General features: G+C 48.3%; 3 protein-coding genes across 10 annotated transcripts in view; 1 reads left to right on the top strand and 2 right to left on the bottom strand.

Moving 5' to 3' along the window:
* LOC111840743 (rho guanine nucleotide exchange factor 4-like) overlaps positions 1–886 on the bottom strand; it is a 52,376-nt gene extending 51,490 nt beyond the window's left edge. For both annotated transcript variants that reach the window (XM_023805903.2, XM_023805907.2), the window contains exon 1: positions 481–886. In XM_023805903.2, coding sequence (XP_023661671.2) covers positions 481–645 — 165 coding nt within the window. In that variant the 5' untranslated portion in view covers positions 646–886. The remainder of the gene's footprint in view (positions 1–480) is intronic.
* A 3,201-nt stretch (positions 887–4,087) lies between these two features.
* Positions 4,088–10,536, top strand: pcolce2b (procollagen C-endopeptidase enhancer 2b). 5 transcript variants are annotated; one of them, XM_023805833.2, is made up of 9 exons: positions 4,088–4,980; positions 5,284–5,392; positions 6,439–6,694; positions 7,400–7,524; positions 7,635–7,771; positions 7,965–8,206; positions 8,586–8,669; positions 9,429–9,596; positions 10,299–10,536. In XM_023805833.2, the coding sequence occupies exons 1-9, from the start codon at positions 4,922–4,924 to the stop codon at positions 10,451–10,453; spliced, it is 1,335 nt and encodes a 444-aa protein (XP_023661601.2). In that variant the 5' UTR covers positions 4,088–4,921; the 3' UTR covers positions 10,454–10,536. The 5 variants fall into 5 exon arrangements, with proteins under 5 accessions (XP_023661601.2, XP_023661603.2, XP_023661604.2 ...); XM_023805835.2 differs by having other exon boundaries at positions 7,366–7,524; XM_023805836.2 differs by having other exon boundaries at positions 4,089–4,980; positions 7,965–8,128.
* Positions 10,537–11,688: 1,152 nt separating this feature from the next.
* trpc1 (transient receptor potential cation channel, subfamily C, member 1) lies at positions 11,689–20,297 on the bottom strand. Of its 3 annotated transcripts, XM_023805829.2 has the most exons (13): positions 19,852–20,297; positions 18,959–19,113; positions 18,334–18,435; positions 17,538–17,740; positions 17,209–17,340; positions 16,531–16,726; positions 15,575–15,911; positions 15,178–15,317; positions 14,759–14,908; positions 13,427–13,572; positions 13,135–13,336; positions 12,596–12,790; positions 11,689–12,159 (listed from the first exon to the last, which is right to left on the bottom strand). In XM_023805829.2, the coding sequence occupies exons 1-13, from the start codon at positions 20,015–20,017 to the stop codon at positions 11,932–11,934; spliced, it is 2,352 nt and encodes a 783-aa protein (XP_023661597.1). In that variant the 5' UTR covers positions 20,018–20,297; the 3' UTR covers positions 11,689–11,931. The 3 variants fall into 3 exon arrangements, with proteins under 3 accessions (XP_023661597.1, XP_023661596.1, XP_023661598.1); XM_023805828.2 differs by having other exon boundaries at positions 13,135–13,572; XM_023805830.2 differs by lacking the exon at positions 19,852–20,297 and adding an exon at positions 19,688–19,755 and having other exon boundaries at positions 13,135–13,572.
* Between the last annotated feature and the right edge of the window lie 683 nt (positions 20,298–20,980).

Raw genomic sequence — 20,980 nt, 5'->3', positions numbered from 1 at the left:
GCTTCCAAAGCCTGGGGTAGGGCGATCAGATGCTGGGGAATTGGGGATGGTTCAAAGCCTCTGCCGATGGCATCTGACTAACCCTCTAACAGGCCATTAAACCCTGTGAGGGGCTGGGATCCCATCCAGGGTGTACCCCAGACTCATGCCCTATGTTGTCCAGAAAAGGCTCCTGGCGTTTGTGCAATGCTGCACTTTTCTGGCATTAAATATTTAAATATCATCACTTGCTAAACTTTCTCACTGAAAAGTGGCTCCAGCTGCAGATTTGCTAAGGCTTAGAAAAAACACTTATCCATAACAAGTATTTGTTTTGGTTATGAAGAGTACTTGTATTCATTTCAAAATGAACGCAAGCTCTTCTGTACAGTTTCACTATATATGGAAAAATTACAATAATTTTAGCCAATTAAACTGACAGTGATCAGTGTCACGATATAAACACCGCATACATTTTCCAGCATTGAGTATAGTTGGTACCTGACACATCTTGAGTAAGGTCCAGCAGATGATGTAGGCCGACAGGGTGAACTTCGCCCGCAGGTACCCCTCCGTGGTGCAGGTGAGCTGCACCCGCACCTCGTCCGCTCTATCACCGGGCAAGCCGGGTTCACTGCCGCTCTCGTTATTCCTGCGGGGATCCATCGAGTGTCCGCATGAACTTTCACTGCGAGACCATGTCTGCCTGAAAAGAAAAAAACCTTTCGAAAGTATCGGAAGATTACTTATTATAACTATAAACTGCTCGCCAAGAGAAATGCCCGCTTTGAAAGCATGAAAACTATTAAAAGCATCGCATAAGAGCCGCAGCCCCAGCGAGTCCCGCAAAAGGTGACAGAAACTGCCCGCTTTCACCGCACAGCCTCTTCCAGCCCCAAAGCAGCAACACGATCCCTCTCCGATCACCGCTTTCAACGTTGAGTGGCGCTGTCGAGTGCACATTATCATGCGGGAAACATGTAGGATGGAGGAGGAACATTTCCAGACTTTTTCAAGTGCATTATATTTCAACACAGATTGCTGTGAGTTTGTGTTGTGCAGGGGCAAATTGTTGCGCAAACATCTGTAGACATATGTACAGTATAAAATATTTGACTGTGTTGATGAATGGCCGGGGAGAGATTACTACGTTGTGGTCGTTTATTCCGTTTCCAAAATGGTTTCCTTTAATTCACAAAAGAAAAAACTGAAACGAACACAACGTAACAAATTTAATTTCGACGGCATTTTTGTCCGTTTTACATCGCTAATTGCGTGCAGTGGCAGATTTACGGCAGATCCTAATTTGGGGATCAGTGGAAAACGCGGTAAAAGCCTTGCTAAACCCAGTCCAAAACTATTCCTCTAAGGATAGAGCAGCTTTCCAAAATATCTGCTGTTCCAGTTCGGCTTCCTGTGAGTCCCCCTCGCTGCTCCGCAGCCACAGAAAGCCGCTCACATTGCCGGACCTCTGGGACTGCGACCTGGATTCACCCACCACGCCGCTGCCAGGCATGGGCTCGCAGCCCTGCCCCTCGCTGTCTCCGGCCGTCAATAAAAGCACATGTACGCTGTTAGTGTTATGATTATTTCGTTGCTTAGCTTGTGCTTTTGCCCAAAGCGACTCGATTTATTTCCCATATATGCAGCTGGATTTTTTACAGTTGAATTCAGGATAAGCCATTTGGTTGCACACTCAGAAAAAATGGTTAAAAATTTTGCTTATCACTGGGGCTGTACCCTCAAGGGTCCTGCCAACTATAACCTTAGCTGTGGGTTTTTGTGCCTTTTAAGGTATAGAAATGGACTCCAAAGAACATTGAGTACCATTTGGGGTACATTAATGCTGTGTGTACCTTCCTCAGAGTCAATTTATGTACCTTAAAAGGTATGATTACAAGGGTACAGCCCCAGTGACAAGCAAGGGTACAAATCTTTACCATTTTTTCTGAGTGTAGGGTACAACTTCAGAGTTCCTGGGCTATGAGGCAGCAGCATTGGGGACTATGAGGCAGCGGCATTGGGGGCTATGAGGCAGCGGCATTGGGGGCTATGAGGCAGCGGCATTGGGGGCTATGAGACAGCGGCATTGGGGGCTATGAGACAGCGGCATTGAGGCCGCGGCATTGGGGGCTATGACACAGCGGCATTGGGGGCTATGAGACAGCGGCATTGGGGGCTATGAGACAACGGCATTGGGGGCTATGAGACAATGGCATTGGGGGCTATGAGACAGCGGCATTGGGGGCTATGAGACAGCGGCATTGAGGGCGCGGCATTGGGGGCTATGACACAGCGGCATTGGGGGCTATGACACAGCAGCATTGAGGGCTATGAGACAACGGCTTTGGGGGCTATGAGACAGCGGCATTGGGGGCTATGAGACAGCGGCATTGGGGGCTATGAGACAGCGGCATTGGGGGCTATGAGGCAGCGGCATTGGGGGCTATGAGACAGCGGCATTGGGGGCTATGAGACAGCGGCATTGAGGGCTATGAGACAATGGCATTGGGGGCTATGAGGCAGCAGCATTGGGGACCATCAGACAGCGGCATTGAGGGCTATGAGGCAGCGGCATTGGTGTCGTATGTCTGTATGATGGGAGGCTTATGGATGGAGAAGGTCCACTGAATCTTCCCAGCTCATATAGAGCACATACAGTAAAGCTGTGTATTAAAACATCCACTATGGGCAGCTCTGGTCATCCATTTAAATTACAGCATCCAACAAAGTCACTCCATCAATGAATATTCTAGACTGCTTTGCCAAGACCACTATGCTTATAAGAATTATTATAAGGATTATTTTGCTAAATCCCTCATTCTCTTTTCAGCGCAGCAGACCCTCTGAGTAACATTTTTTTGGGGGCCAACAAATGTTCACACACTCTGGACAGGACCCCATTCCAGCACAGGACATTCAAACTTCAATTTCAAGTCCCCAGTCATGGAGACCCAACGCACAGGGGGTGGGGTATATTCCAGGGTCCTCTCCTGCAGGATATGGTACAGGTGGTTGCAAAATTACACAATTTATTACCATGTTCTGAGAAAGCCTGTTGGAAAAGAAATGGCCCAGAAAACTGCAAAAATGATCCACAGAGAAACAAGTACACAATATGTTATTATTTTGTGTTATTAATTGGAAAGAATGTAGGTGGTTTTAAGTATGGCTTATATGGGATAAAAAGAAATGAGCGGGATTAATTTCTCAGCTGGTAAGATTCTGTCCTGCTTTCAGCGGGATCACATTTCAAGCGCAACCATGTTTTACTTTGTTTTACTATTCAAGCCATAAACACTCTCAGAAAAAAAAAGTACCAACCTGTACCTTTCAGGGTATAATTACTTGTCATTGGTGTTGTATCCTGAAGGGTCTGCCAATTGTACTTCAAAGTAAAATATTAAAACGAGTTTTAAAATAACTGCAATGTCGCGCAATGCAGCCAGTTATTTCTTCGTATTGTTCCCTCGCTGTTTTGCGCCCCCGAACCAAATGCTAGACCTGACTACATGTCACCACGCAGACTTTTATGTCCCGCTATCAGACGGTTACGTTTGCATGGAGAACATCAGCTCTTATTTGTAGGGTGTACACACAGCATACCCCAGTCCGTTTGGCTTGCCAACAAGAAATTAACAGGTACAAGCAGTCACCTCTGATTTTTAATGTGCTGAACAAATTCTTTAAAACGGTTGTTCTGTTAATTCATCTTGCAGTTTACTATTCGCACAAAACGAACAAAGAGCTTTCCTCTTGGCAAAAATGACCGGACTCAGTCCTGCCAGTGCTGTAAGTGATTCAAAGCGGGTTTAGCCGCAGAGGGTGGGGCGCACAGCCGTTTCCAAAAACCGCGGGCTGCACCATGACGCGGTTAAATCCCTTTGCAATGTTAGCTTCTTTCCCTCAGTGAAGACCTTTCGCATTTGAATTTCAGGCGCTTCTAATTCTCCATTAATCTTTATTAAGAGTCTCTGGAGGCATCACTGCCGAAGCATTTCCTGCTTTTGTGTACCTAATATGATGCTGCGGTACCGTTTTTCTCTTCTGGACGCAACTTCAGAAATTAAGAGGAATTTGTCGCATCATTGTGCAGCAGATTTGAAAATAAGTGGGAATGAGCGATGATGATTCTCAAATAATTGTGGGCAACAGCAACTATTCTTGGGCCGCCTTCGCGCGAATGAAAATCGTTTTCTGAAGTGGTGCCATTTTCATCCCACCAGATGGCGCCATTTACATTCTGATAATGGCCACTGAAACTGTATCTGCTACGAATGTGGTGAGACCTGAAGTGACCGTCTATAATTTTCTGTTCAAACACGGGGATGGTATTCCTCTGCTATTATAATTTCCTTTAATGGCACTATATATGCAGTATTGCTTCAGTGGTAGGCTAGCTGCACAGTGATTAGTGAGAACCTGAGGATATAAAGACGAAAACTCTACGATTGAAACTACTGTATATTAAATGTAAAGAAAACTGTGGATGAGGATGACATCGGGATAGTCATTAAATTTTGTAGCTGACTGGTCACTCCTGAAAGGAATAAACATATCTGGTGCAAAATCCGAAAAATAGCTAAATGATGGCTTATAATGAACCGAACTGGATTCTTGTAAAACTTTGCTGTGGAGACCTGACGATCCATGTAAAGGCGGCCGGAGGGCAGTTTGGAAGGCCTCAGGTGTCGCTCAGACGGACCCGGCTCTGCACCCCTGTACTTCAGACTCCTCCGCTCCAAGGGCGATGACAGGCTGTACACAGAGGCAGCCAGCGATGCTGCTCCCTCCTCCCAATCTGTACAAAAGCTGCATTCATCCTTACCATCCTGGCGCTCAGGAGACCACCCCCCCCCCCAGACGCACATCTCACGGGCTTTGCGCGCTAGTCCGCCTGTGAGGATACAGCCTCCCATCCCGGAGATACTGAGTTGCTACAATGAGCGCCGTGGCTTTGGTCCTGCTGCTTTTCACCGTCGTGTGCGGTCAGCGTCACAGGTACGCTCTTTAATATGGTTTGATATTAAGTTAAATGTTGGATTAGCTTTCCTTTGCCCTGGGTACCGTCTGCCAGGCTGGTAGCTCTGATCTTCAGCTCTCCCCACGGATCGTACTGTATAAAATACAGTACAGTACAGTACTGGCAAAAAAACACCTCCAGATGATTTATAGGTTTTATTCGACAAACTCACCGTGCTTTGTTAACAGCTGTTACCGTGACTCTTTCTGCTGTATCACACGCAGAGTTTCTGTTATGTTTAAGACTGAGCGCTTGTAATGAGCAGTGAACTTTATCGTCAGGCCCAGCTTTCCATGTGGGGGGAATTTCACCGATGACTCCGGGGTTATCGGCAGCCAGGGTTACCCGGGGGTGTACCCGGCCAACAGCAAGTGCGTCTGGAGGATCACGGTAAGGGGGATGCTGCCCACCGCCCTAAACATTGGCTGATCTGCAGATACGTCTCAATTTTCGCTATTAAATCTTACACAATCCGTGCAAGATTTAAGTATTTGTAACTCTGGATCCGGATTAATCTGTAATTTGTCAAAAACATATTTGCAGTGCTTACAAAACAATTATTGCGCTGTTTTTTCTTAATTTCATAACGTTTCAGGCAACTGTAAGATTTTTACAATCTTGAAAATTGGATTGTGATTTTGTGCTGTAATAAGAGATCGCACTTTGCACAATAAGATTTTATTCAACGTCTCCGCAAGCGATAAAACGATAAAAAGTAATCAGAATAAAATCGTACTAAGCAAAGTTCGACCTCTTCTTGTCATAGTTAATCGACTTATTTTTGCGGTCCAGCTCTCTGGTAATGGTGTTATATCACTAGGAGTGAAGTCCGTTTTTCTGTACTTTATTGTAACAAAAAAAAAAAGAAATTCCTGTTTCCTGTGATTGGTATCTTATATCTGCTGTAAATTATATATAATGAAAATGTGCACGGTTATTATACCTTATTGTCATTAACTTCCATTAAGTGTCATTAAAAATTCCACTGTATTTTTTATTATTTAGAATATTTTGCTATTTAATGAGCAGGTCTGTTTACATATGTCTGACCTTCCAGTGACTGTTCTGTCTGATTTCTGCATGGACAGTGACTTTTCTGTCTGATTTCTGCATGGGAAGTGACTTTTCTGTCTGGTTTCTGAATGGACAGTGACTTTTCTGTCTGATTTCTACATGGGCAGAGACTTTTCTGTCTGATTTCTGCATGGGCAGCGACTTTATTGTCTGATTTCTGCATGGGCAGAGACTTTTCTGTCTGATTTCTGCATGGGCAGAGACTTTTCTGTCTGATTTCTGCATGGGCAGTGACTTTTCTGTCTGGCTTCTGAATGGGCAGCGACTTTTCTGGCTGATTTCTGCATGGACAGCGACTTGCAGGCTGCTCTCCTGCCTGTTTCTGGATTTTTTTGTGAGATTCTCCCTGCTGCCTCTCACAGGTCCCTGAGGGGAAGGTGGTCGTCCTCTCATTCCGCTTCCTCGACCTGGAGAGTGACACCTTGTGCCGCTATGACTTTGTGGATGTGTACAGCGGACAGTCTCCAGGCCACCGGCTCGGGCGCTTCTGCGGGACGCACCCTCCAGGGGCCCTCGTCTCCACGGGCAACAAGATGGTCGTGCAGATGGTGTCTGACGCCAACACGGCCGGCAGCGGCTTCCTGGCTGTGTACTCGGCAGCCAAGCCTCACAAGCAAGGTGAGGGAGAGATTGCATGGATGGGTGTGTACAGAACACGAGTCCAGTCAGTAACCAGTAAAACCAGAGCAACAGAGAGAGAAAAAAAACAGAAGCCCAGAAATCACAAGGCTGTTTTGACAGTTTGAGCATATCTCTTAGGCTGCTTTAAACAAAAAATGCATCACTATTTCCTAATGCAATATGAAATGTTTCAGAGATCTTATGGTTACTGACCTGGACCAAAATATTTATCTTCTCTGGAGTGCCAGTGTTGCGTTGACTGACTGTTGCGCTGACTGTTGTTGAGCCGGACTTCCTGGGACTTCAAAAGGCTGAGGGGTCTGTATCCCAAGCGGAGCCCTGGACAGTCCCTTGTCCTTCTGCTACATTCCTGTGTCGTGGAGAATGAGGTTGAGGACCGCTGTGGTCTGTGGTTACTGGTTGGTTCCTGTGATGTTTGATGACAGGCTAGAAGGTGGTCGCCATGTTGAGTCATCACAGAGCTAGTAATTACGAGGGCAGTGTCACAGCATGGATTTAAAGTCAGCCATTTTTAACTACAAAGCTACGCCGGGGCCTAACGCCCTCATTTGTCATTACAGCCGCCAGACAGAGGCGCGTTTGGGCAGCTACAGTCTGGGTGCTGGTGTTTTATTCCTGCTCTGTATAGCTGCCGAGGTTGTTTTCAGGAGAATGACTGGAATTGTCGGGAATTTTGGAAAGGAGAGCAGTATTGCGGGGGCCGCCTGGAGAAACCGGCAGGGTCCTTCAAGACACCCAACTGGCCAGAGAAGGACTACCCAGCCGGTGTCAGCTGCTTCTGGCACATCGTGGCCCCCAGGAATCAGGTGAGCGTGACACCAGCAGAGAAACACAAAGCGAGACCTCATAGGGAAAGACTCCGCTCAGTAACCGTTCCTGTGACGGTGTGTCTGCACCCCCCACCCACCCCATACAGATCATCGAAGTGAAGTTCGAGAAATTTGATGTGGAAAGAGACAACTACTGTCGCTATGACTACGTGGCCATTTTCAATGGGGCGGAAATCAACGATGCCAAGAGGATCGGGAAATACTGCGGCGATAGCCCTCCGGCGTACGCACACGATCCGGCCGCCATCGGTCCTGGAGATAAGTTGCCACCCGCTGTGTGACGGGCCTGGTATCACTACAAGGCGCTGTATACGCTACCTGATTTCAGGGTTGGGCTGTAGCTGTTCGACATCATGCTAAAGTCATCACCGCTTCTTGCTCCTCTAGCCAGGCTAATGTGCTCTTCTCCTTCTCAGCCCTGTCTTCTCTAATGGGAACCAGCTCTTCATTCAGTTCCTCTCTGACCTGAGTCTCACAGCAGATGGCTTCATCGGCCATTACAAATTCAGGCCCAAGAAATTCTCCACTACCACCGTGGCCCCCACCACAACGAGTCCCCTGGTCATGACCAGAGCCACAAGTAGGTGTCTTCATCCTGCTCACTGCTGCTGGTTTTACAGCCGTGGTGAGGATTTGAGCACGACGACCGGACAATCAGGTCAGAACTATCCTAGACCCAAGCTTAGAGTTAAAAGGACTAAGCACTGACGATAATATCACACCTGCTGCTGATCTCAGGTCAGTTGCTGAGCCAGAACGTTAAGTTTTGCCTGTTGAGAGTTCTTCCCACGCCGTTGTGGAAGCTTAGCCTGCAGCCTTCATAAACCACAGCTGGTATTTTCACAGACATTAGTCTGCAGCAGGTGACTAATCTGGTCCATTAAAGCTGGAGTGAGCTGGGCCCGGCTGTTTTTGGGTCACGCGCACACGCTGACTGTACTTTGAGGGTGTCCGTAACATTTCAGGCTTTGCTCTGACCCTTTGAAGGGCGGTAATGAGAGGGAGGCTGAGCCAGCTGATGTTCTGTGACCCCCCAGATCTGAAGTACTCAGCAGCGCTGTGCCAACCGAGGTGTGAGCAGAGCGGTGCCCTCGAGTGGCATTACTGCTCCAGCGATTTCGGTAAGGACCCCCCCCCGCGGGCCTGAGTGCGTCTGAGCCAAGGGGACCAGCTGACGTGTCCCCCCCCCTCCCGGCCACTCTCCAACAAGGGCCTGTTTTCAAGCTCCAGCACCATCTTTGGCTTGGCGGTTTGTGTCTGTGCCTCAAAAGATTCCTTGAGGATTTTCGGCCAGGAACAGGGGATGTTGTGTATCTTGCTAAGCCTGCAGTGAGAGAGGGCAAGCTGTCCCAGAGTGAAAGTGTCGATTCACTTGCAGTCTTGGCTGGTCCCTCACCCTGACCAGCCTGAGTGTCCGTCCGCAGGAAATGTTTACCGAATTCAGACTTAATGCAGATTTCTCAACAAAGTGGAAAAATACAGCACAGATACCTAGTGACTTTGAAAACACTTGTTTTTCAACTCAATTACTGTTATTTAGAAAAAGTAGAATTTCAAAAGCTCATAACATAGGCTAATTGTTATGCAGATCAATATTTCAGAAACTGCTTTATTAGGAGTGACTGTCGTTGTTATAGCGTAGTTATAATCTTCCATGGGAATTCTGGCTTTGGATCAGGAGAAAAAAGCTAAATAAATAAATGATTATTCCTGTCACTGCTTTTTCGATTTGGCCTTCTCCCAGATGAGGGATGTAACAGACGTTGTCTGAACCAAACTGGAAATGTTTTGCTGTGGTGGGAGATCCACAGGGACAGTTGCGGTACGATTCGGCGGATATCTGGTGGGGCGATCCTCTGACAGCCCGGCTCTGTTTGCAGTGATAACAGGCACGGTCATCTCCACTGTGACTCGGGGAGGCAGTGTCCACGCCAGCATCTCCATCATCAGAGTCTACAAGGAGGGGAAGCTCTCCATTCAACAGGCGGGCAAGTCGCTGAGCACCAAGATCATCATTCTGTGCAAGAAATGCCCCTTCATCAGGCGAGGTGGGTCGGCATCTCTCAGACCTCGCTGTGTTTCCACAGCGTCGCTAAGAGGTTGGCAGTCTCTCCACAGCCGTGCTGGATGAGAAGGTGAAGGAATCAAGGGCCTTGTATCATGTGCATTCGTGAGGAGTATAATTCAGAGAAAAGATGTTTGCATATTCTTAAGTTCTTAAATTTTAGCTGTACACTAGTGGCCAAAATTGTGGAAACACTTCCAATTTTTAGATATCGCAGAATTTTATTCAACTCTTGCTCCAGCTACTTAAGTGCCCAATGTATGATATTTGTAACATTTTTTGATCATTTATGAACATTACTGCCAGCATTCGTGTAGTATTTTTTAAAACATAATGCCAAAAATGCTCGGTGTTTCCACAATTTTGGCCACTTGTATATCAAGCTGACTGTAAGCTGTAGTCTTTTCCTAAACCAAGTGCCAATTTGACAGAATTTATTGAAGTCATTGATAGTGTAAAAGTTACAGTGATTTGATATTGGGGGGGGATGCAGCTTGATAATTTAAATGAAAAGTCTATTTTCAATATAGATATAGGTCAAATTAAGTATTGGGGGGTACATATCCCCCCACTTCCTATGCCCCTAGTTATGGCCCTGATTACGGTCATGGTTCTGGTTATGTGTTGGAAGTGTCTGGATCCTCTGCTGACTTTCACTCTCCCTGAATGTCTCTGCTGCATTCAGTCCATGGTTGTTGGGTCTCGCCAGGTCTCAGCTACGTCTTCATGGGCCAGGCCGACGCGCAGGGCCGCGGCAAAGTGGCGCCGCACCACTTCATCGGGGTCATCAAACCCAGCACTCAGAAAAGCCTAAACACACTCAGGAACAAGCGATGCTGAGCTGTCATCAATTCGCTGCAGGCCGTGACGCTCCCTCTGCATGAAGCCTATCGGAGACTGTTTGGACAAGCCGTAATGGTGTCCACCAATCTTGCTTGTGCTGCGTGTAATGGAGGGAGCAGGACCTTTTCCCTGTGGCTGCATAAAGTGCAATATTTTTAAAAAAAAAACACAGTGTCCTCTGTTTGGCTGTTCTGTAAATGACTGGGTCTGATTCTGTCCCGTGGGAGATTGGCCTTGTTATGTGTATCTTTGCCTAAATATAATTGCCTATTTAAAGCAATACCTTTGACTTGTGTCCAAGGTGTGAAGCAGTATTTTGTATTTATCGAAGTTTATCATGAAATCAGGCTGATAAAATGCATATAAAACTTGAATGTTGGTGTTTTGGGAACATGCAATAGGAAGTTTCCAGAACTCTCCAAGTACAGGGTCATGCCGGCTGGAGTGTCGAAAGATGGGTGTGTCGACAGGAAAAGAATGTGGCGACGTAGGTGGAACCAAGCACGTAATTTCCCATGCGTTTTGGTGAGGGAAGTGTAAACAAGCTTATATCATGCGTTGTATAAACAAATATAAGCAATAATTTAATTATAGATATCTGTTTATCTTAATTATTGCATAAGCTGTATGTTTGGTAAATATCTGGTCTCTTTCTGAAATGATGTCTATCGAGCGCATTCAGAGTCAAGAGGAATAACCTTTTGACATGCCTGCACACGTCACCCTTCGACTCACCCAGTACTGAGAGACTTGCATCTCTATCTCTATGGCCACGTTGCTAATTACAAAGGTTTGTGGTGAGGGGGTGCTGTTGCTCCTCATTATAACCCGTAAGATGGCCTGAAGCAGAGCGGTAACCTTGACTGCCCCTAGGAGGGATGCAGACCGACCTCATTAGAATGATCATGGCCTCCTGAGCAGCTGCACATGGTCAACGTATAAAAGGCCAAAATAAGCCAATGAAAAGCCACTTCCTGCACAGGTCATCGCCAGATGTCATGATGCCTGCTCAGGTTGTGCTTATGAATCGTCTGTTAGTGTCATTAAAGATGAGAAGCAGCAATCATACCGAACCCATCGCCTTTACAGCGAAACCTGTTTTCAAGAGGCAAATGCAACCTATGGTCCCCTTCGTACTGTCATACAGGGTCTAGCCAGAGAGGGCGCTCTTACTGGAGAAATATGACTGCTCATCGGGCATTTCAGGAAGCCGAAAAAAGAAGCATAACCAGTCTTTTCCATAAATCTTTATTCCTTTTTTTGTTGTAAAGATAAGCAATTTTAGAAAACAAGACTGTGAAAGCATTTTGTACAAGGCTGTGGTGTTGGGCTGGGGTGTTGGGCTGAGGTGTTGGGCTGGGGTGTTGGGCTGAGGTGTTGGGCTGGGGTGTTGGGCTGTGGGGCAGGTGTTTGGCAGGCTCTGGGGTTCCCCGTTTCCACATGGGCCTCTGAGCATGCTAGGCTGGGGAGCAGGTTTAGCTTCTGGGGTAGAACATGGCGTATTTGGAGGTACGGAAGCCCAGCAAGTCCCTCATCTCATTACGAAACTTGGAGAGATCCTGCCGGAGGTCATTGAGGTTCTCCACTGTGGCCTGGTCCGTGCTCTGCATCTTCTGCCGGGTGGATGTCAAGTAGCGGTGGACCAGGCAGCACATGATCTTCTGGTAGTTCTCGTCACGCTTCTGCTTCAGGTTCTTCCATTCCTGTGCATGGAAACGCAAATGGGCATCAGCGTGAGGGAGATTTTCAGAACCAATTAGCTTTCAGACAAAATCAGACAGGAACATGTGAGGAAAAATCATAAACTACCAGACATGTGAGATGTATGGATGACGTCTGCATTACAGAGCTATGAAGGGAGCTGCCCATAAACACTCTCCAGGGCTCCCCTAGCAGGCTGTTCACTGCTATGATGCAGGAGAACCTTCACTTCTCCTTTCTGGGTACCATACTCTCACTCCCAATAAAGTACCAAGAATAGATACGGAATAACTTTGGGCCGTAGAAGTGCCTGCTATTTTTGGTATGTTGTAAAAACCTCTCCCCCTCATGCTCCAATCCTGTGCAGATAAAGAGGGTTTTTATGGTCTGGGGGCCAGTTTGTGGGGGAACCTTGGGCTTTCGTGTTCACTGACTTACTTTGAGGCTGTTCTGCCGCTTGACCTTCCCCGTGGACGTGTGGGAGCAGATCCACTTCCTGAGGCTGGTCACCAGGTAGCAGACGGTCTTCGGCGAGGGCACGATGTTGAACGGCGGGGGCAGGGTACACTTGTCGTCGAAGTAGCTGAGCCACAACTTGGCCCTGGCGAACTTCCACTCCTTGTCCTCGTGGTTCTAAGTCGTCGTGGGCGAGAAGGTGTGAGAGATCACATACCCTGGGAGACTGAAGTGCCTTCCTGCTCAGGTAAATAGCAGGAACAGGTAGAATAAAAAACCTACTGGACATAGGTGGAAATTTCAGGTCCAGAGAGTACAAATCCAGACCAAGATTTTGTTTCAACCAACCAGTTAAGTACTCTGTAACTGTGACTCTTTATTCTTTATAACTGAGAGAATCAGCTGTCTCAAATTCATTCAGGCACTGACACATCCTCAAAGCAGTGGACCATTCCCAAAGGCCCCGCTGAGGCCATTTCTAATATCCTTCACACAAGCTGACAGGGTCGGCCTCCACTCACCGCTATCTGCCGGAAGCTCTTGTGCAGCATGGCCACCAGCAGCTTGGTGAGGACGATGACCACCACTATGTTGTAGGTGCCCACGATGAGTGCCCCCACGAAGGAGCGCAACTCCTGCGTGTAGCTGATCCGGGTGACAAAGAGCGGCACATGCGCCAAAGAGAAGATGTACCAGAAGAGGTTGTAGCATGTGCCGATGAACCTATGGTGAGAGGAGAGAGACTGATTTTCACATGCGCCCTCTATTGGTGGGAGATGGGAGAACGCAAAAAAAAAAAATAGTTCCACGTACGTGTGGAAGTCCTTATCGCCACTTTTGGAGAGGTCCTTCTGTTCTTTACCATAGAGCTGCGTCAGGCCAATGGTGAAGGAGATGAGGACCAGTAGGAACAGGCCCAGGAACCTGCCAAACTCCTGTAGCATCTGACCCATGGATATCTGTGGACAGAGAGCCCTGGCACTGAGCTTCCCAGAGGGTGCAGAGAACCACATCTTATCTGTGGATGTTTGCTCAACTTAAATGTGGCACCCGGGATGAAAATGAATAACAAATAAACAAATGTTGGGAAAATAAAGACGTTGTGTTCATTTTTACACATTAAGCCCCTAGGTGTCCTTTTTCCATCCTGGGGACTGCAACACAGTGCCGGTCCTTCACCGCCGACACACATCACTGTAAATCTCAACTCCGCAGTTATATCATCCCACAGAGGAACACTGGCCAGGCTGTACCGGCGCTACCGACCCGGCCCAGACGGACGCCAGCCCAGCCCGGCCTGCCTCTATGAAGCCTCAGTGCTCCTGCTTGGGTGCTATTTTTAGCCCTGAAGGTGCAGCTCCACCTAGGGCCGGACGCAGAGTGGGGGTGTCCGCGCTCCTTACCTCCCGCCTGTTCAGAGCGTAAGATACGTGCAGCTGAGCCCGGAAGGAATGTCTCAGACACACAGCTGGGGCCTTAAACCCAAAACCACTGTGTCCACAAAGATGTAGACCTACCCCCCCCCCAGTCGAAATCCCGGGGAGACCCTCCTCCCCTTCCCGTAAGGCCCCATGATCGTGACCCGGTCCCTCCGAATGCAGCATCTGTTAGAAATACGGAATAATTATGCTTAAACGGCCAGCGCTATCATGAGAATTACAGCTTTTGCAGGGAGTAACCACTCCTCTGTACTTTTTCTCTTTATCGAGCCGTAATCTGTGACTGTTAACAGTCACACTCCCTGCACAGGGACATCATCCAGGCTGGAGTATAAACAGGCTGCCGTTAAGGAGTTATTACCTTTAAGAGAAGCAGGTCACCAGCAGTTACTGTTTACACTTAGCAAAGGCGCTATACTGTGGAAGGATGCTGAAGACTAAATCAGAGAAATACGAGACAGGCTTGTTTATGTTCCGGATCCTCTCCAGAGGTCCTTAACACTGGTTGGGAGATTTGCGTTTCTGCCTGGAACGTTCTGGAAACAGCCGGCAAACAGACATTAACGCTGCCGAGTTAAAGGGTCCCTCTGAGAAGGTTCTCCATCCTGCAGCAAAGTCTGGATGGATCTGGGGTTCTGGCTTGATCATCCCAGCGGGGAGGTGAGGGGGGATAAGCGTCTCAGCAGGAAGCCGGTGTTTGCAGTACCTGTAAGGGGCCCAGGATGGAGCTGGTGGTGTACATGAAGAAGAGGCGCAAGTAGCTGAGCACGTTGGCGAATGCGAAGAGTCCCTCAGCCACCAAGATGGGGTGGAACGCGTCCCAGTTCTTCCTCTCTGTGTCCTCCGCGTTCTTAAACTACAAGCAGAGTCAGATGTCGGGTACTGTAAGGACATGCCTGTGTGCTTAACGGTCATGTGACACCACGTGTTAAAGCAGGATATTGACGCATGACACAAAGATCATTCTGGAATAGATCTGTGTTAGACGTTACTTTGTATGGGGCTGGAAACCAGTGGATGACCAGGAATGCTGCCAAAAAGCATCTGTAGTAGGAGGACTGGGTATGATGCATAAGCCACTGAGCGCTGGGGGGGGGGGTCACAGTTTGGGGGAGTGGGGGTCACCTTGCTGTGGGCCACCACCTTGAGTGCGAAGGTGGCCAAGTACAGTGAGTTCATGACGAAGCTCAGCTGGTTGCGTGACTCCTCCAGGAAGTCCTCGAGACCCTCGTACCAGAGGCGCTTCACGTCCGACCACACCATTCCTGACAAGGGACAGGGGACACGGGACATGGGGTCATGGGGTCACATCGCACAGTGCAGTGAAGAAAGTGGGGGGGGGGGGGGAGGAATTAGGATGTGACAGGGGCCCTACAAATTTGGCCCTACAAATTTGGAACACAACTAGATTGGTCTAGGTTGGGGGCCCAATATGATATGCTTCCATGGGGTCCAAAATCTCTAGTAGTGCCCCTGGTGTCACTGTCAGGAATCAGGCACAAGGGGTGGGGGTCTATCTCACCCACAATCCAGAGGATGAGCAGGTAGTCGATCATCTCCAGCGCCGGCCCCATTGTGTTCTTCTTGCCCTCGTTGTAGACCAGCGAGTAGAGGTTGAGCAGCAGCAGGAAGGTAAAGTAGGAGGCGCTGTGGATGATGAACTTGACGAAGGGTGTGTGGATGATGCAGCCGACGCGCGAGCGGGGGAACAGCAGGTAACAGACGGACAGGATGGGCCAGAGCAGCGCAACGCTCAGCACTGTAAAGATCTTCAGGAAGGTGTGCTTCCGCCGATAGCTGGCCGTCTCGCCGAACCACACCGTGTTCAGGAACTGCTGGCAGTTAGACTGGGCCACAAACTGGGAACCAAGGGATGGTGGTGACTGAGACACTGAGATTTCAATTCAATTCATTTTTATATAGCGCCTTTCACAACACAGTCTCCCCAAGGCAAGAATAATACATGTGATGCATGAAGCAGGGGAATGTGAAAATAAGAAAGAAAGAAAGAAAGAATGCCAGAAGACACTGGAGGGAAGAAAAAAATTCTCTGGGGGTCCAAGGTAGATTGGCTGCCCAACTCCCCCCACAGCATGCTAACATTATTTATCACAGAAAATGTGGGCCATTTTCCTGCTGAAAAGACAGAGGGAGTTCACCAGTTATGTAACCGTGTAGAATTTAAAAAATTGTGTGAAACACGGTAAGAAAAAGGTGTTGTTTTCCCTGGCTTCACCGTCTGATGGGCTGTGAAAATCGGGTCAGCACAGCAGATGTGTGAAGGAACTCCATGGGTCGATTATTACATCATTTCCTGGAAGCGCCTCAGAGGTCAGTGGAATCTGATTCTGATTGGCCGGTTTCAATTCAGCTTATTGTACTTGGTAGAAAAATGTATTACATTTTAAAAAATCATGACTTATCATTTAACACTTAAAGCCATTCTTCTCGCTCAGTTTGTGGTTCCGCCCCGCCTACCTCCTTCTGGTTGTACTTGATTGCCAGCTTGAGGCGACTGAGGTTCATACGATCTTCCAGCAGACCCCGCTTGTCCACATGGTCGTCGCTGGACGTGTGGTTCAAGATGACCTCCAGCTCACGCGAGTTTCTCGCCTGGGCCAGGAGGTCCTTGGCAAACATCTTGCACTGCTTGGCCAGCTCCTCATAGTCGTTCCTGCATCGGGAACAAAACGGGGATCAGTAGCGGCTTTCTGAGTCAGTGCCGCTGGGGTCCGAGGCTAAGAACACTCTGGAAAGTTCCGTTCCATAACACACTCGCTCACATTAAGTACTAAAGTCTGACACGGCCTGTGTCAGGCCAACCAGGAACATGCTAGAGATCAGGCACCAGAATCTGGGTCCTGCATTATTCTCTAGAGCATAAACATTCCAGAGTGATCAAAGGCTTAAACACTGTTTAACATACTGATTCAGGTTATTTGCTGAAAGTGACCTCACACAGTAATTGTCCAGGGTTTCAGTTCACTTCAAAACCCAAACATCTGCAAAATCCAGCCCCCCCCTCCCCCACACCCAGCTGTAAGAGGCTCCCTTGGACCTATGATCATACAGCCTGCGAATGACGACCATCTGAGGATCTCGTCGGGGGTGCGGGTCACCTTGAGCCACCAATGCAGAATGAGTGAAGGGCTTCACCTGAACTCCACCTCCACCAGGCTGAGCTCCCTGAGGTCGGTGCTCAGCTCGAAAGCCCTCAGGATGGGGTCCTCTTCTGTCAGCATGATCAGAGATGGGCTGGAGAGGCAACGGTAGATATCCAGCCGGAACCTGTGGGGTGAGATACCGGGGGGGGGGTTGGGTTATGTAATTAAGAGGGGTGAATACACACCCCCCATGACAAGTGATGCAGCAAAAGGATGTAGTCTGGGGGCCAGCAAGAGGGTACCAGGTTTTCAATGACACTGAGCTCAGGAAAGTGACTCTGTCACATGACCTTGGCCCCGCCCACTCTCCCAGAGACATGCCTGGAGTGGCGCAGGCTGTCCTTCTTGTTCTTGGCGTTGCAGAGCGTGCACTCGCAGCCCACAGCGTGGGGCCGCGGCAAGGAGATGTCCTGCTTCAGCAGCATAGTCAGGATCTCGTAGTTGTTCCTGTGAGCTGCCAGGATCACCGGCACCACATCCATGGTGGTGGAGTACTCTGGGTTCTGAATGCGCTGCATCAGTTTCTACGTGGGGAGGCAGAGCAGAATTCAGGGGCCCCGCCCACAGTCTCCCCACCTGATCAGCAGTCCCACTCTGATAGGTCCATTTGATCGATGCTCATTAGCAAAGCCTGCCCCTTCCATGACTGTCAGCCATGATCCACCCAGGAAACCCAGAGCATGTGATTATTCATACAGCCCAGGTACTAATTAATGACACTTTTGGTTAAACTGTTCATTTCACTAAATTCCTTCTGAAAATGGGAGATTTCTTTTACTTCACCAGCAAATTACTTCCAACCCATAGATAATTAATTGTTCATTACAGTTCTTTAACCAACATGAGTTTACTTTGCAAGTAGCGGCTAATGAATGTGCATTGTCGGCATTCAATATGTACATGACACACGTCCCTGGCTCCTTAAAAACAGATATCATACTTTAAGAATTATATGAGGTGCAATTCACACGACGGCTCACCGAAAATTGGTTAAAAATGAATTTGCCTAACCTTTACGAAGTACCGGTGACTGATAGTGACTGATTAGACAACGTCACATAACGCCATATAATGAGATCACTGCTGAGCGGTGAGTCTGACCGGACCGGGGACTGACCGCCATGGAGGGCTTCGAAGATCTGCGCGGCCGATGATTCAGCAGGATATCCACGGCACCCACCACCTCGGAGTCGATAGCAACCAGGAGGGCATCATTCCCCTGGCCAGGGGGGGGGGCAGTAGGGGCAGGGGAGAGAGAGAAAGCATTAATCATGAGCTCAGATCAGCATCAGATGGGCTGAGGAGCAGACATCACCAGTTTACACACAGTTAACCACACAAGACTGCAACCAAGACAAAGCTTTGTCAAGATTATTTAGATGGATCTTTACTGAAGTGTTTGTTCGCCCATTCATTCAGATGCCATCAGAGAGCCTTACGGTCAGGAATAGCCCTGACCTGCAGAAGATGAGCTGATGTTTCAGTTAGATGCTTCTTCCGCCTGCAGAGCTGCTGGCCAGCCTTCAGATACATCCAGGAAGTGATGTAATAATTGACCCCTAGAGTGTCTTCACAAATGTGCCGTGCTGTAATACTTGTGTGCATGTAAGCTACAGTGTCTGTAGCTGTGTGAGTGGCTATGTTCCCATACCTGTAGGTGTGTGAAATGTTGCCATGGCACCCACAGTGGTGTAGATCAGCATCGCCCCCTGTTGGCCACACAGGACGCACATGAGCTGTACCTGGCAGCCGTGTTCCAGCAGCAGCTGGAGGATGTCCAGGTTCTCGTTCTCGATTGCGATGGTGACGGCGTCCCGGCCAAGCACATCCACGCAGTTTATGTTCAGCTCCCCACGTGACTTCTCTTCCAGAAGCTTCTTTACCATGTAGTAGTCACCTTGAGTTACACAAAGAAACACGCGATGTCAGAGGGGACACCCAAAGCCAGCCGCCTCTGTTTGCATGGTGAACCGGAACAACATCCACCTGTCAGGACATAGAGCCTCCCAGCTGACATACTTAGGGTACCTTTATTGACACCAGTGCTCCCAGTACAAGTTAAAGTGCACACAGCATTTCCAGCCACGGGGATTAATAAAGTGTAAATTATTATTATTATTAAACATTGCAGAGTATAAATCACCGTTATTATGAAAAACAAATTCCTGTACAAGCCCCCTTCCACATCAGCGGAGTTTAGGAAGATACAATCTAAATTTAGTGCTATACCGAAAACCCATAACCTCACCCGATGAATCCCACTTTAAACCATTTCATATCTAAGAAATCCGTTTAGTGGCAAAAACACAGTGTGTTAGTTGATATGACAATCTACTTTTCAAAGAATATACGGCACTCTCTCACACATAGGCCTACACCACTTTCTCTACAAATAAACACTCTTCCAGATTATTTCAAACTGCAAACTATTTAACTGAATTCAGAAAACGTCGAATATGAATCGTTATTACAGTTTAACTTAAAAAGCAGGCAGATATTACTGATGACCGCACTGCACGCGGTGCGATGCAGATCCTTAACAACCACCCAGAGCGAGGCAATGGGAATCTGCGCCTCGCTTTCCCCGCGCGAGGTTTCGGGGATGCCCATTTGCGCTGGGGACGCCCCTCCCCACCTTTCTCGCAGGCCAGCAGGAAGAGCTTCTCATCCAGCGTCGTTTCCTCCTTCACTTCCCTTACGTCTTTGAGCGCTAAATACTTATCTGGTGAGGACGCGTCCGTCCCCTGGTACAGAGCAGCCATTACCACGGACAGCGAGTACGGCAACACATTGATGTGCATCCCACATAAGCGAGCGGAGAGCCCCGGTGCGGTTTGCAGGACAGATCCCTGATTATATTCCCGGTGTTGGATTGCCGGATTGTTATTATCCCGGACGGTGCCCTTTGCGTCGCATGTGACGATCCGTGTTTAAACCTCTGTTCCAGAAATGGAGATGGTAATGGAGATTGGCTCTCCTCGAATGAAGCAGTGCGGGTATAAATACGGGGAGGTTTCCGCGCGTTCAGGGCGCTCCGCTCACTGCCATCCTGGCGCTAGACGCTCGACGCAATCTGGTCCTGATGATGGAGACACGTCGTGCTGCGCATGCGCACCACATCCACCTGCGCCGATGCTGGAGCTCGGCCATGTAGCCTCTTACGTAACGCATCTGAAATTCTTAAAAGCATCACATTACCAGCCGCCCGCGATGAGCAATACACCTTTCTCACCTTGACTGGCCGTCTGTCATTATCTTCATTTTAAAATAGGTGCTCGTACTGGAAAATGTCGTTTTAAGATGCGCTTAAGTCAATGACTGAAGTCAAGATAGACCCAATTAACAGTTCACACAATTTCCCTTTTCAAAGTTACACGTTTATTTAAAAAAAAAAAAAGAAAAGAAACAATGTATACCTCTGTTAGAGTCGGCGTGCGGGCGAACAGGGAAGTAGGCGAGAGAGCCGGGAATACACTAAAACGGGGTTTATTCAGGGCAGATAACAAAACCACGTTACACAACATCAATGACAGATCTGGGAAGACTAACAGACGTGGACTAAATACACAGGACAAGCCAAGAGGAACAGAAAACAGGTTATGACAATCGGGAATTAACACGAGGTAACGAGGTGGGCGTGACACACACGAGGATCGGACGAGCTGGACGTAACAACCACTAACTAAACTGCTTTGAGATATGGCGTGACAGTCTGTAATGTCACTTTTGTATTATTTTACGTCTCTTTTTAAATGAATGCATAT

The sequence above is a fragment of the Paramormyrops kingsleyae genome, chromosome 1, assembly GCF_048594095.1.
Source record: "Paramormyrops kingsleyae isolate MSU_618 chromosome 1, PKINGS_0.4, whole genome shotgun sequence".
Taxonomy (NCBI): Eukaryota; Metazoa; Chordata; class Actinopteri; order Osteoglossiformes; family Mormyridae; genus Paramormyrops; species Paramormyrops kingsleyae.
The sequence above is the reverse complement of the archived record's forward strand: the minus strand, read 5'-3'. Positions and strand labels throughout refer to the sequence as shown.